Genomic DNA, 14,787 nt, shown 5'->3' with positions numbered 1-14,787 from the left:
TTTATATGCCCTGCAGTTTATTCCAACAATTTATATGCTCTACAGTTTCATACATAAAAGTACTCCCAGCAATATATATGCCCTACAGTTTATTAATAAGTGAAACATACATAAAAATACCCCTAGCAATGTATATGCCCTATGTCTGACTTCCATACATACACTCCTCCTCGGGTGATCAGTCCGAATTGATGGTAGGCTTCACGAATCAACTGGCCATTCAAAACAGCTTCCTTTGTCTTTTGAATTTTCGCGCTTCTGTTTCTCTTTATAATGCCCTCCTGTATGTTCTCCTCGTGTCTCTTCCAGCTGCCTTTGACCTCTGATAGGTCAGTTTCACTCCCAACCTTCCCTGATTGGTGTTCCTTCTGCATGATACGCTCATATCCCTGTGATGTGTGTGCGGGCGGGACTTCCTCTTCATCATAGAAACATAGAAGATAGGAGCAGGAGTAGGCCATTAGGCCCTTCGAGCCTGTTCCGCCATTTAATGAGATCATGGCTGATCATCCAAATTCAGTACCCTGTCCCTGCTTTCTCCCCATATCCCTCGATCCCTTTAGCCATAAGAAATATATCTTAACTCCTTCTTGAATATATTTAATGAATTGGCCTCAACTGCCCTGTGTGGCAGAGAATTCCGCAGGTTCACCACTCTCTGGGTGAAGAAATTCCTCCTCATCTCAGTCCTAAATGGCTTACCCTTTATCTTTAGACTGTGACCCCTGGTTCTGGACTCCTCCGCCATCGGGAACATCCTTCCTGCATCTAGTCTGTCTAATCCTGTTCGAATTTTATAAGTTTCAATGAGATCCCCTCTCATTCTTCTAAACTCTAGCGAATGTAAGCCTACTCGACCCAATCTCTCTCCGTTCGTCATCCCTGCCATCTCGGGTATCAGTCTGGTGAATCTTCGCTGCACTCCCTCCATGTCAAGAACATCCTTCCTCAGATAAGGTGACCAAAACTGCACACAATACTCAAGGTGTGGTCTCATCCTGTATTTCTCTTTCCTGTCCATGTGGTCTTCCAAACAAAGGACTACATACTGACCTCCTCCATTTTGAGTCCATCCGTTATTCTCTCACAATTCGTTCGCAATTTCAATCTCCACATGTATAGCAGCTTACAGTTGGTATCCTTCCTTGAGGTGAGGTCAATGAGAGTCTGCAATCTGTTGTTCACAGCAAGCCTGTTCTTGTTCGACTGACGCATTTGCTGCTCCATGTAGGTGGCCATCCTTTCCATGGAACAGCACACCGTCGCCATCGCCTGCGAGATGGTGGTGTTCATGTTGGAGATGAACTCCTCCATTCTCTGTGCAGTCACACACATCGCAGCTGCAAAAGCTGCCAGAGCCTCGTGCTTTTGTTGCTGCTCCTCCAAGATCACCCTCTTTCTCGACGGCCCCTGAGGTTCAGCACCTGCACGCAGCTGAGCAGAGCTGGGAGTGTCTTGCACCCTCTGGCGAGGAGTCGTCAGTGCTGTCCCTGTCTCCACCATCTGCTCTTGCTCACTTGTCACCTGGTGTCTCACAGATCACAACGCTACTCTATATCTCGCTGGACCCACCAAGGTGTGCGCATATGGGTCTGTTGACGGTGCACCTTCAGAGAGTGGAGCTTCGTCTGAGGAGCCGTCTTCCTCTTCCAGCTGGACAGTGGGGTTGCGGGCACTTGATGATGGAGCTGTGGGAGTGTAAGGACATGAATTAGAAATGTAATAAGAATGAGCGATATTACCATTATGCACATGATGACATTTCACTGGCTTCTGACATCAAGTCACCATGAGTGACTGTTGTATGCCATGTGGCTGTATGATATTTAATTCTGTCACCAGGTTGCTGGGAGGGCCCCCTCTCTCCGTCTCCCACCGCCAGCAGCCCTGCAACTGTAGTGATTTGCAGCGCCTCCTCCTCTGCTGGAGTCAAGTTGGTTAAAAATTGTTGTCTCTCCCGGATGTTCTGAGCTCTCTTCTCCTGCAAGGGAAAGAAGAGAACTTTGAGTGAGTGTGATGAAATGAGTGTAAGAAATGGATGGGCTACATCTGTAGAGGGTGACCACGAGGGAGTGGTGTGACATTGCCAAATGGCGGCCTCCTGTGGCGTTACTTCCTATGATTGCATTAGGATGAGGGCGAGTGTCAGTGGTGGTTAGTCAGATGGGGATGTGAGTAGGTGCATAGAGAGTGAGGGTTGGGAGCACCTTGCAAAGTAGGTTGGTGTAAGGATTGATGTGCAGGGGTAAGCTTGGGAAGGCAGAGTGATGGGGTTGAATGTGGCATTGCACTCAGCTTTCCTGACCTCATGAGATTGTTAAATCTTTTGCGGCACTGGATCCAGGACCGCCTGACTACATCCCTACTTTGTCTCACTGGAAGGCCTCTTGTACTCATCCCCAAGGAACAGGATGTCCCTGCGTGCTCGAACTCCCTGGAGCAGGTCTTCCAGGGAGGAGTCCGAGAATCTGGGTGCTGCCTTCCGCCGCTGGGACTGCATGCTTCCCTCAAGCTTACGATGGAAAATCTTTAGTTTCTAAACAACCACACCTCTGCCAACGAGCTGTGATCCTCCTCCAACAACCTTCAAGTGTAATGTGTAGAAGGCCCCTTTTAAATACCTGAGCTCAAGGTGAGTCATCGATGATGCCATCAGACCCACTCCATTTAATTGACCGGGAAACCCGCAGGCCTAATTCAGTTAATCCAATTCATTTAAAGACAAGGTGGACAGTGCGCTGCCGAGTGCTGCGTGAGGAAGGGGGAGGAAGGAAAGAATGTGAGAAATCTCTGTATGAATGCCAATGCACCTGTATAGTAAATTATAATGTTGCCATATCAGGTTCCTACAACTTGAGGTACCCCTAGCAAATCCATAGGTTAATAAAGGCCTCTAGTGCAAGCCTGCAACTGAACCATTACAATGCCAAAACAAACCCTTGTAACATCGCAAAGGACATGACCATTTTAACTGTTAGGTCCTGTGTTTTTGAAGTCTATTTGTTCTTTTTCTCTCTCTACCACGTAATAACCATGGCTTGGAGGTTAGGCAGATGACTTGCTTCTGGTCCTCTGCCAGTGCTTTTCAATAATGACTGCCAGGAAATGTGTGAAAGGGTTCTGAGCTGACTGTTCCATGACATTTCCCTTCCTCTGGGACTTGCTGTTTGTTCAATAATGCATCTTATGGGGAATTACAGGTATGAATCCAAGCTCCACACATCATGCTTCAGTGTGCTAGAACTCCAGTGCACAGTTGCCTGTTAACCCCAAGAAATTTTTAATTTATTCTCCAGACTAGGGACTTAATGGTAACATTTTCTTCACTTCAGGCAATGCGAACTCCAACCAGGAACGATGCTGGGATCGAGCTGCTTATGGAATACTACAACCAGCTTTACTTCATTGATAACCGGTTTTTCCCACCCAATAAAAACATGGGTATCTTTTTTCATTGGTAAGCATCCTATTCTTTGCATATCGTTTGTAGCAATGTGCGTAAACCGTTGCTAATGGGAATGGCTGATGAATTCCCTCCCTAACAGCACTGTGAGAGTACCTTCACCACACGGACTGCAGCGGTTCAAGAAGGCAGCTCACCACCACCTTCTCGAGGACAACTAGGGATAGGCAATAAATGCTGGCCTTGCCAGGCACCCACAAAACCCCTGAACGAATAAAAAAAAAAAACACTGAATATTCTCATTGCACAATCCTAGGCAATCCTTCTTTGAAATGCTTATGTATGTGAGCCATCAGACTGGGGGCAGTAAACAACATTTATTGTCTCTACTGGCTGAACTAACAAGGGGCTTTCTTCCAAGAGCATTGACATGTGTGCAAGAACTGGACAAGATGTCGTTTCATTGGCCAGTAGGATTCAACAGCAAATGAGCTATGAGAGGGCCTGCCTTTATCAAAAAAATCACCCAACATAATGTAGAGTCTGCCCTGTAGTTTTTCTGTTCCCTGCTTTGCATTGCTTATCACATGAGACAGCTGAGTGGAGCCGTGGGAGTCATGTTATACATAACATTCTATCAGACTGTCAAAAGCTAATACAAATCATTTTACAAAAGTCATACTTTTCTTTCACCCATCCATATCTGGCCACGTGGGTAAAATGAGCTTTTCCCAGGCCTGTACCAGTGTCAAGTGAGAGTAGCCTGGACTCTGTTCCTCAAGTTCTTTTTTAACATTCCCCCTGCCTATATATAAAAAGTGCTTGGCCTCTGCCTGGTACATCCACACGACGAGACTAGGAACTCAGCATATGGAAGGATTCAACTCTTAACCTATGTTCCAGCACTTTATTGTTCAGTGCTTTGAGAGTCCAACATCCTGTACACCTGTTGTGCTTGATATAGTTTTAAAGTAGTTACCAACATTAAAACAGAGACCAGTCTAACACAAGATTTGTTTGTGGAGAACTTCTACTGTGAAAGACTGGTTTAGGGAACTGACATTTTTTACTGAATACTACTTTGATATTCTACACTATAAACTACAGTGCAGTTGTACACTTTTTCTTCTTCCACTCTAGCCTGGCCATGTGCTTCCACTCTAGCCTGGCTGTGCACGATTTTAGATCTGAAATCCCAGGCAGAGGACCTGTGGCTGTAAGAAAGGCATAGAGTAGCTCGCCACATGTTTGCAGTACACTGAGCTACCTTACCTCCTCCGTTTACATTTTTTTTCTTGAGTTGATCCTTCACTTTCCTTTCTTGTATTGACTTATTTCCAATTTGCTTTGGCCCTACTCAACTTCTACCATTACCTGCCTTCCTCATTCCCAGTCAAAATTGATGATCGTTTTGAGTTTCAAGTCTAGCTGACTCTTGGCTTTATCAGCTGGTGGCCATTTGAATCTGTTTGTATCAGTTAGGAGCACTCTTGTCTCAGTCTTAATATTGTGGATTAAAGCCTTGTTATGGGGCATCAGTACATTATCCAGGTGGACTTTCCAGTGTAGTCCTGAGAGATTGCTGCATTGTTAGAGATGTCATCTTTTAGATGAAGCATTAAACCTTGTTTTCATCTGCATATTTAGGTAGATGTTAAAGATTCCAATCCACTATTGAAGAATGTTGGGGAGTTTCCTATTCTCTCAACTAATGCTACCAAAAATAGATTAATTGACCATTCATTTTATTGTTGCTTGTATGATCTTACAAAATGTATGTTGCTTCTGCCTACATAACAAATTACTACATGTCACAGTAATTCACTGATGAATTGAAATGGTGCGGAGCTTTGAGATATTACTAAGAGACGTGATAAGGCATTATAATAGTACAAGGGGAAAAAATTCAGTTGGTTTGCGCCTCCCATTAGCGTCTTAAGAGGGCGCTAATGGGGCACAAAGCAACTAGTGCCCGGGCGTGGCAATGTCTGTGTCGCTCGTGAAATTGACCAGACATTTTGCGGCGGCACTAAACACTACCGCCCCGATCTCCTGCGCCCGCAGATCGTGACGTCAGTCGAGCGTGCAGCGCCCCGGACCGGATATTGAGTGGCGACCCCGCCTTACCACCTGCCGCTAACGACCGGTTGAGGGGAGCGTTTTGCAGTCGGGAAGGGACTGGGGGAGCGCTATTTAAAGGCGACCGCTTCCTGCTTTTTTTTTCCAGCGACATTTTTGTACCACGCATTCTGAGTGAGAGAAACTGACTTCTGGAGATATTCAACGCTATGTTGAGGAGTTTTGGGTACTGAGCAGCACTTTGCAGGTTCATTTTGATTTGATCTTCCTTGCATCAATTTAGAAGAGACTATGGAGGCTGACATCTTTCCATGGGCCTCTCCATTGTTCTTTTCAGCAGATTTGATGTACAGGTCTCTCCAGGCCGAGATTCAAGGCTCCAATGAGCAGGGTGTGGCTGGAGAGCAAGATTGACCCTCCCCTTTAAGAACTGGCCAGCACCAGTGTGTCTGTATTCCATCGCTAACTGACAGCACCTGCGCCGCGCCCGTGCTCTGAGTTGGCGCCTCGCTCCTCGGCCTTTGCGCCTTAAGACAGAGGTGTGTAGCGCCTGATTTAGCGCTCCAATCGCCTCCAGGGGTGATAAAAGCCAAGTTTGCAGTCGGAGGCGATAATTAGCGCCAGGCGCTAAACTTTGCGCCCGGCCGATAATTGTGCCCCAAACGGGGCGATACTGAAATTCTCCCCCCAAATCTTTTACTTCAAACCTGGGGTATGGAAAACTAGCACAAAACCTGTAGAATTAAAGGGGTCACCATTTTCCTGTGTAAGTGGCTTGAGGATTTACATCATGATAGAAATCATTTGTGGCTAAGGGAACCAGTTACATTTTTACATTTTTAATCATTTTTTTCACTGAAAAAAATTTGGGAATGAGTTATGTTTAAATGGTGTGTTTTAAAATAAAGTAAATTAACAGGTTTAAAAACAAACAGAAGGTGCAGCCTCTGAGGCAGAAGAGAAATTGAGGTGTTAATTATAGAGATTTCCACAATGACTAAGAACATTAAGCAGTTCGTTATCTCATCTGAGCCAGCGTAATAAACATCCACAGATTTGATGTAGTGGGAATGAATCTATTCAGGTGAGCCTGGCATAAGATATCTGCTGAGAATATACTCTTGGGGAGGGAGTAGTCGTTTTAGTTGACTGGCCTACTCGGGCCAGTGGAGAAGGAGTTGGAGGCACCATTCTTCCATTTCCTATAAATGCAGAGGAGAAAAAATACATGGGCAGTCATTCGGGTTTAAACCGAAACAGTGAGGGGCAGGCCCTGGCCTCATGCTGGAAGTAATGATGCAGGAGGTCAGATTATGCAGTCAGAAGTTGTCTAGAAAGAAAGGTCATTCCAAAATACAAGTAAATTAGCTCACAAGAAGAACAGGTGCATGGTTTATTTTTCTTATTTTTCAAGGAGAGAAATAAAATTTTAGTAAAAAAGGTAAGGTTTCTTTACAACTGTTATTTTGTTTGTTCACTTGTTGCCTCTAAAGTAAACAGCCTATTTTTCAGTCTGCCTACTGAAAGAAGTGCATGTGAGGGCACATGTGCAAGACATGATATTCAGATCACAAGGGGTTCATGTTGTTTCATCCCAGGTTACACTATCATATAATTAGATATTTAGGAGTACAACCACACTCCCAAATGTAAGGCACTCGGCACTGGTGCGACCAACACCACTGTACCCGAGAGAATATCTAATGCAGACCCAAACAGAAACACTTCATCTGGATTGACTTTGCAGTTCAAAGTTTCCTGCAGATCAAAGGATCTGTTAACTCATTTTTTTTCCCTGTTCTCCTCCCCGACTTTTTGACAGGTATGACTCTTTGACTGGCGTTCCTTCCTATCAGCGGGCTCTAGCTTTTGAAAAGGGAAGTGTACTCTTCAACATTGGTGCACTATATACGCAGATTGGTGCACGGCAGGACCGAACCACCAAGGCGGGCATCGACCACGCTATTGATGCTTTCCAAAAGGCTGCAGGTAGGTTTGAATTGGATTGATGGAATAATAATCTTTGTTCGGTCAACAGTACGGGCAGTTGAAATGAAAATTTAGCCTAGGTATCAGGAATAACATTTCATGCTAAGTGCCAATCAATGAGCCATGAATTTCGCTAAGATAATATACGTGCCACAACAAAATGATACTTGCCAACCTCTGCTGTTCTCAGAATCACTCTTATTTCAACTTCCTTGTTCCCAATTCCAGGCTTTATTTTGTTTGATGTTGGCACCTGATAACTAACTAATAACTTTTATTTGGCTCCTGAAATGTGTGAGATCCATACACATTTTGCATTGGGTCTTGCAGCTGCTGTGGTAGAATTTTCTATAGTGGCATTGAATTCATGCCATTGAATTGCCAATTGAGCCTTCGGCAAGCTGTTGTGGGAAGGTACCAGTGAGAAGGAAAATGTTAGAGTTGCCTCCACTAGGCGCCAAGTGAGGAACAGGTCACCTACCAATGCGACCTAAGAGGACTGAAGGGAAAATAAATGCAAGTAAGATCATGAACTTGTGTGTGGAATTGGTTTATCATCAGCTTCAGCTGTTTGTACTCTTCTTTCTCTTAACAAAAGTGGCAACATGTCAGACAATCAATGTACAAAGTCTAGCATGCCCCTTCCACGGACCTACCTACCTTCCACGTGGAGGCTAGCTGAGCCCCTGATATTGCAGCGGCCTAGAGCCGGTGGGATTCCCCGGGGCGGTCTTTCTGCCTGGAGCTTTGTTCTGGGGCTAATGAGGCCTAGGCCTCCTGCTTGAAGCCCACTTGGAAGGAAATGTTAGCCCAATGTTGTTCTAAGACCAGTGATTACAAATATAATTTTGGAACATTTATGATATTCCTTGGAGCTAACCCAAGGAATCTGAGTAAAACCTTTGCTGGTTCAAAGGATTGGAGATCTGGATTTAAACTTTAGAATGGCATTAATGTAGCTCAGTTGTAAGCTTAGACCCGTAGATATACTACTTTGTTAATTTCTTTTTTCACTTTTCCATTGCTGTAATGATTTGAGTTACACGGCTTTTCCATATCTTAGACTTCAAAGTGTAGAAATGTTGAACAAAAGGGAACCCTGAATGTGGCATCTGGTCCTCCGAGAGGTCTATCATGAACTGCTTGTGTTCTTTGTCTCCACTTACTATTTGCTAAAAGCACCTACTACAGCTAATTTGATCTGGATTTTGCAGCACGGCTACCACAAGCACTGTTGTAGTAACAGGAAATTCAAAAGGGTTTGAAAATAAATCATTTTAAAGTCTGCAAAACTGATTAGCACACTTTTCTTGAACTTTTGAGGACATCTAATATTCATTAAGGGAAAGGGAAAATGTGTTTTTTATTTTTAAATATCTTCTCTTGTGCAGTGACTGGCTGAAATACGATTACATGAGTGACAGCTGCCATCAATACCTTACCCAGGTGGCCGTACTTCACGTGTCAGCTTGGGACCTCCTTGTACTTTGTCCAAGTGACCACATTTCATGTTTAAGTACTGACATTGAGGTTCAATGGGCAAGTCAGCTGCAGGGGTCTTCAAAATTGAGTGAGGTCCTGATTTGGGAAGTTGCTGCTGCTATACCTGTATATTCGAACCTAAATATACCATGCATGTATTTATTAGATGTAGGTTCATATACATTAAGTTCCTCATGTTAATGTGCTGCCACTTCCCAAAGGAGGGTGAAAAAATATGCAGTAAGAGCAGATCAAAGCCAATTTAAAAAGAGGTACCTAACAAATCCTATTTTCAGGAAACTACAACAAAACTGCACTTTCTAGCAGGGGTCACCAAATAACTATCAGAAACAGTAACCTTAATTATAGTCAAAACATTTGGCGTGGTCCTGAGTCACTTGGATCACTATGGTCCTCAATTCATTCTCTTGTCTGTGTAGAGTTGGCTAACCTCAGCCAGGATAGCAGTTTGGTGTTGCAGTTTCCTCCGTCGCACCTGAGCCAGAGAGGGGGAAAATCAGTGAGGATTCGTACTTCTGATCGTTATTCGATAACTTTTGCTGAAAAGTGTCATTGTGTGGCAGTCAGTTAAGAATAGAATTTAGAAGGGCTTTCCCTCCAAAGTGCCTCTTTTGGAGTTGGCTTCCATCTGTTCTGTTTATGCAGATTGATGGTTTCCAAGGTCAGTTGGGCCTGTTGATGCTTAACTTCCAGGTGAAGTTATGGAGGTCTGAAGGCACCCCTGGAACCATACTACAGCAAGAGTTAGAGCCTTCAGAAAAGGAGTGTAGAACACAAATTTAGAAGGCATCTCGGCTTGATTCAGTTGATAGCAAAGGTTGTGGATTCAAATTGCACTCCAGGACTTAACAAGCACCTAATCCAGGCTGACACTTATTGCAGTACTGAGGCAGTGCTGAATTGTCCAAGGTGCTCCAAACGCAAAGAGCTTAAGAGCATGGCATTCTTTGATAGAGACCAATGCATCTTTTAAGGGAAAAGTGGATAAACACTTGAAGCAGAGGAAGACTGTGGAGAGATAACGAAGAGTTGGCAGATGCTTGATTGGCCAAATAGCCGCCACTTGTGCTTAAAAACCTCTGTGGTTTTATGGTTAAGAGTGGGGAGTTCTCTTGGTGATCTGGACAGCATTCCTCTCTCCACCATCACCACCAAAGAAAATACAGTTTAACTGGTTATTCATCTTGTTTATTGTTTCTGGGACCTTGTGAACAAATTGGCTACCTCATTTGCCTACATAATCGTGACTCCAATTAATTGGATGTGAAGCATTTTAGGACATGCTGAGGACATGCTGAGCACTGTATTAATGCAGATTTACACATTCTTTTTTTCCTCCAAGGACCCTCTATCATGTATGTTAAACATTGCATATGTTACACAAGGCTTTTGCTGTGTTTTGTAGTTATCGTGCAAATATATCATGTCCATCCTCACCAGGTGCTTTGAACTACTTGAAAGAAAATTTCTCCAACGCTCCAAGCCTTGACATGAGCACGCCATCCCTCAACATGCTAGTGCGTCTGATGATCGCACAGGTACAGGAATGCGTCTTTGAAAATGTGATGGTGGCGGGAGTTAAGGATGAGTTCTTGATACAGCTACAGAGTGCACAGGAAGCTGCAAGGGTAAGAGATGTAAAATAATAGTCACATAGATACGTTCCCACCACTTACACTATCTATGCTTATATTGGGCAAATGCCACTAACCATTTGCCATTACCATAGGAGTCAATTACAAAGGTGCCACTGATAACCTATTAAAGCTGACTTTCAGGAAGTTCAATAAGTCATTACCCTGTACTTACTGACTCAAAGGTCTCTACTGATTTCAGATAAATCGGGTTTTCAAGTAGTTTCAGTCAGCTGTTCACACCTTGTTAAAGTGCGATTGCCTTTGCGATGAGATTCTGCATACAACTGCTAACAATTAGGAGAGGCAGTTGCTAGGTGGAGACTAACTGTTTCTTTAAAAATATGTTGATTACTTCATTTTTTGGTTTTATCACGTATAGTGGGAGCAAATTGCGTTATCATCAATGTGCCCGCTATAAGCGGTGGAGACTATTTACCTGATCCAAGTATGGGACTCCAAAAGTATCTCCTTTCAAATGGTGTCAATGAGATTAGAATTCTCTTTAAAAAGTTACTTGTTCAATAAATTATGAGGGGCCTAGGTAAAGTGGATAGAAAGGACCTATTTCCCTTAGCAGAGGGGTCAAAAACCAGGGGGCACAGATTTAAAGTAATTGGTGAAAAGTTTAGAGGGGATTTGAGGGGAAATGTCTTCACCCAGAGGGTTGTGGGGGTCAGGAACTCACTGCCTGAAAGGGTGGTAGAGGCAGAAACCCTAACCACATTTATGAAGTACTTGGATGTGCACTTGGGATGCTGTAACCTGCAGGGCTACGGACCTAGAGCTGGGAAGTGGGATTAGGCTGGATAGCTCTTTGTTGGCCGGCGCGGACACGATGGGCCGAAATGGCCTCCTTCCATGCTGTAACTTTCTATGATTCTATGAAATGTATTAGTAGATGATCTGCCTAGTGGTGGGCATGAAATCATTTACTTTTTAGATTGTTTTTAGCTCCACTGGTGCTCCCAGCTCCCAATGTGCAGGTCTCTGATGACTAGCATCAACCACCCAAAAAAGAAAGCCATCCGGAAGACCTGTGAGAGTGGAAAGACTATTCAAAAGTAGAGGGCATTACCTTCAGATCTGATCTTGCTCTTACACACACGCACGCTTTCCAGTAGCATGATGATCAAGAGCAGAAACCTTGGCTGATTTTCCCCCCTTCTCCTTCTTAGCACAAGGTTGCTGAGGCCAGTTGTAGTACCTTGGCTGAGTTGAGTGAACTTGGTAGTACTACTCTGTGACATGTTACCAGAAGACATTTGAGGACAGTTGAGGGCAGATGGGGATTTGCCTATGCTTAGCTTTTGCTTAGCATCTCGATCTGACAACTTCCAGTGTGCACATTTTGGGGAAATCCACAGGCAGGGACCACATGCACTTTATAGAAGCAGCATGATTGGTGCAATTGCTGTAATTCCAGTAACAGAGTTGATTTTGGTGTCCTGAATCATTATTTTAATGCTGTGTAGGTGGCAGACGTGTACTCCTTGGTCTATCAGACAATGACGCAGCCCCCAGTGAAAGACTACGTTCCGTTCTCTTGGACAACAATGGTTCAGGTCAAATCTGAGTATTTCAAAGCCGTTTCTCACTATTTTGCAGCAGTTGCACTGTGCGACCATATAAGTAAGTATTATGACAATCAGGTGCAGTTGTTTGGTGATTAATTTGTATATGTAATGTTTGATGACATATTAAGGGAAAATATTTTAATACTATGCAATCTTGTTTGGCATTGAACACAGGAACACAAGACCGAGTATAGTCATCAGGTGAAGTGGGGTTGAAGGGCATGGGATAATTGGAATTGTAAATTCCTATGTTCACATTTATAATGGAGAAACTGCCTATGTGCAGTGCCTCTACTTGGGGGTGCTGTAATTACAAGTTTAGAAAGGTATGTTCTATTATAAAAGGTGACAGGATGTGCACACAAACATAACATTCCTAATATTATAAATATAGTATTTACCCACACCCCACACTTGCTTGGTGCACATGCAGCAGCATTGGAGTGAGGGTAAGGTCATGGGGGGCATCTACAACGTAAAGCAAGTTAGGAGGTATGATTCATGAAGCAGGTAGGGGCAGGGTATCTTCTCATTATTCATCCAGGCAAGCAAAATAGCCAATCAAACAGGCAAAACTTGTCCTGGCCCTGGCTTTCAGATAATTTTATTGTCAATATAAATATAATTTTCCAATAAATTAGGAAACATGATTGCTTTTTTGGGTATAATGTGCTAACAATATTTGATCGAGTTCCCAACCTTCTGATTGTGCCTCCAGAAACTACAGTGCTTTATATGGATCCCCCCAGGTGTATGGCTCAAAATGTTAATAAATATCATTATTTAACCTAGACACAAGCACTGTGCAAGTCAGAAAATGATTCTTAAGTTTAGATTTATCCTAGGTATTGTGAGTAACTATTATGGGGTGTGGAGGGGCGGGGGCGGTAGAGGGAAACAATCAAAATTTCCAGCTGTCACATTTCAAAAATTTAGTACCCAGTGGTGTGGTGCACTGATGCACCTTGAGCCTTGTGTTCCCCACTTAGTGAACTCCTGGGCTGATACTAAAGACAACAAACAGAGGCCTAGAAATTCAGTAGCGCCCCGTTTGGGGCGCCAGCCTCGCCAGGGCGCCAAAAGTAGCACCCCGGAAGTAGTCGCGGCCGCCCGCCGGAAATTCACTTTGCGCGCCCCAGAGGGAAGCGCGGTGCTACTCAAGGCGCCTCGCATCCCTCTTGGGGCGCCACACGCTGCGGCACGGCGCACTGCGGTACTGCAGGCCTTCCTCCCCTTCTTAAAGGGGACGGGCCTTGTGCAGCGCGATCAAGGATCGCGAGTGCCGGCAAAAGAGCCCGGCACCGAAGAGAAGTGCTGGGCTCTTGGAACGCAGTCGGCACTCCGCGGGGTGGGGCGGGCGGTGCTCAGGAGGCTGGGGACGGCAGCGCGGAGAGGTGCTGGTAGGCGGCCAGCAAAAAAAATGGCCGCCCCGCACCTCAGCGCCTCTACCGCCGCAGGTAGGCTCCCCTGAACCGGTCGCAAATAGCGTCCGGCGCTAAAGCAGGGAGCGCAACTAAATTTCGCGATCGGGGCGCTGCGCACACCGATGACGTCATCGGTAGCGGCGCAGCGCTAACGGCTAGCGCCGCCATTAGCGTCCCGCTAAATTTAGCGGGAGGCATGGCCAGTGGCTTCCGACCCACTTAGCGCCCTCTTAAGGCGCTAACAGGTGGCGCAGCCCACTGAATTTCTAGGCCAGAGCCTCTCCAATTCCTTGCACCCCAAGAGGATGGAGAGAAAAATGAGGCTCCTTGTAGCCCTCTCTAAAACTTCTCCAAGCAGCTGATTTAAACAAATGTAACAATATGTTTTTACTGCGTCATTGTGTGCAGCCTTCCCCCAAAAGTAAGGAGGACCAATGGGAGTGCTGGTCACCCCAGCCCCCTTCGTGCTCCAACAGGCAGCTGATAGACTGGTGTTGAAGGGGCCCTGGGAACAAGTAACTATAACAACAGCAACTTGCATTTATGTAACATTCCTCATATAAATGAATATCTCTGGGCACTTTACAAAGTGAAGAGGTGGACACCAAGTGGGAAGTGCAAGAACATAACAGGGGAGAGACGGAAGGCATGGTAAACGAGCGAGATTTTAAAGAGTCCTTTCGAAGCAGGGAGAGCATGATAGCAAAGTAAAGTGTATTTCAGAAGGGAATTTCAGGGACAAAGGCATAACTGTTTAAAGATTGACCTCTTGTGGAGTGGGAAATGGGCAGTAATTCAGAATCCATGGAATAGCACATGTGCTCTGGGATATATGGGCTGGAGAAGATCATCCAAATAAGTTGTCTGAAGACAAGCACAAGGTTCTTAAAATCGATTCACTGGGATACAGGTGACAGGAGAGCTTGGTGAAGAAGAATGTAATGGTAGTGTGGAACTTTGTGCAGGAGAGGACTTTAGCTGAAGATTTCTGGAATAGCTGAAGCTTGTGAAGGTGGAAATGGGATGAAAGGCTGGCAAGGAGAGCAACCCTTGAGGTGATGAAGGCAATATGATTGTTTGAGCAATAGATGGCAAAAATGACACCAGGCTTCTCTTCTCCACTAACCGTCTTCTCAAACCATCCTCCCCTGCCTCCTCCTTCCTCACCTCCAACAATA

The 14,787-nt window shown here is 44.8% G+C and overlaps 1 protein-coding gene across 1 annotated transcript in view; it reads left to right on the top strand.

Moving 5' to 3' along the window:
• Positions 1-14,787, top strand: part of rhpn1 (rhophilin, Rho GTPase binding protein 1) — a 127,804-nt gene that overhangs the window by 98,886 nt on the left and 14,131 nt on the right. Inside the window, exons 7-10 of the mRNA XM_085992502.1 lie at positions 3,333-3,457; positions 7,305-7,471; positions 10,415-10,602; positions 12,084-12,240. Of these exons, the coding sequence (XP_085848628.1) occupies positions 3,333-3,457; positions 7,305-7,471; positions 10,415-10,602; positions 12,084-12,240 (637 nt within the window). The remainder of the gene's footprint in view (positions 1-3,332; positions 3,458-7,304; positions 7,472-10,414; positions 10,603-12,083; positions 12,241-14,787) is intronic.

Source organism: Somniosus microcephalus, chromosome 7, assembly GCF_052327205.1.
Source record: "Somniosus microcephalus isolate GS21.2 chromosome 7, FLI_Smic_1.0, whole genome shotgun sequence".
NCBI classification, from domain to species: domain Eukaryota; kingdom Metazoa; phylum Chordata; class Chondrichthyes; order Squaliformes; family Somniosidae; genus Somniosus; species Somniosus microcephalus.
This window is presented reverse-complemented; position numbering and strand designations above follow the sequence as displayed.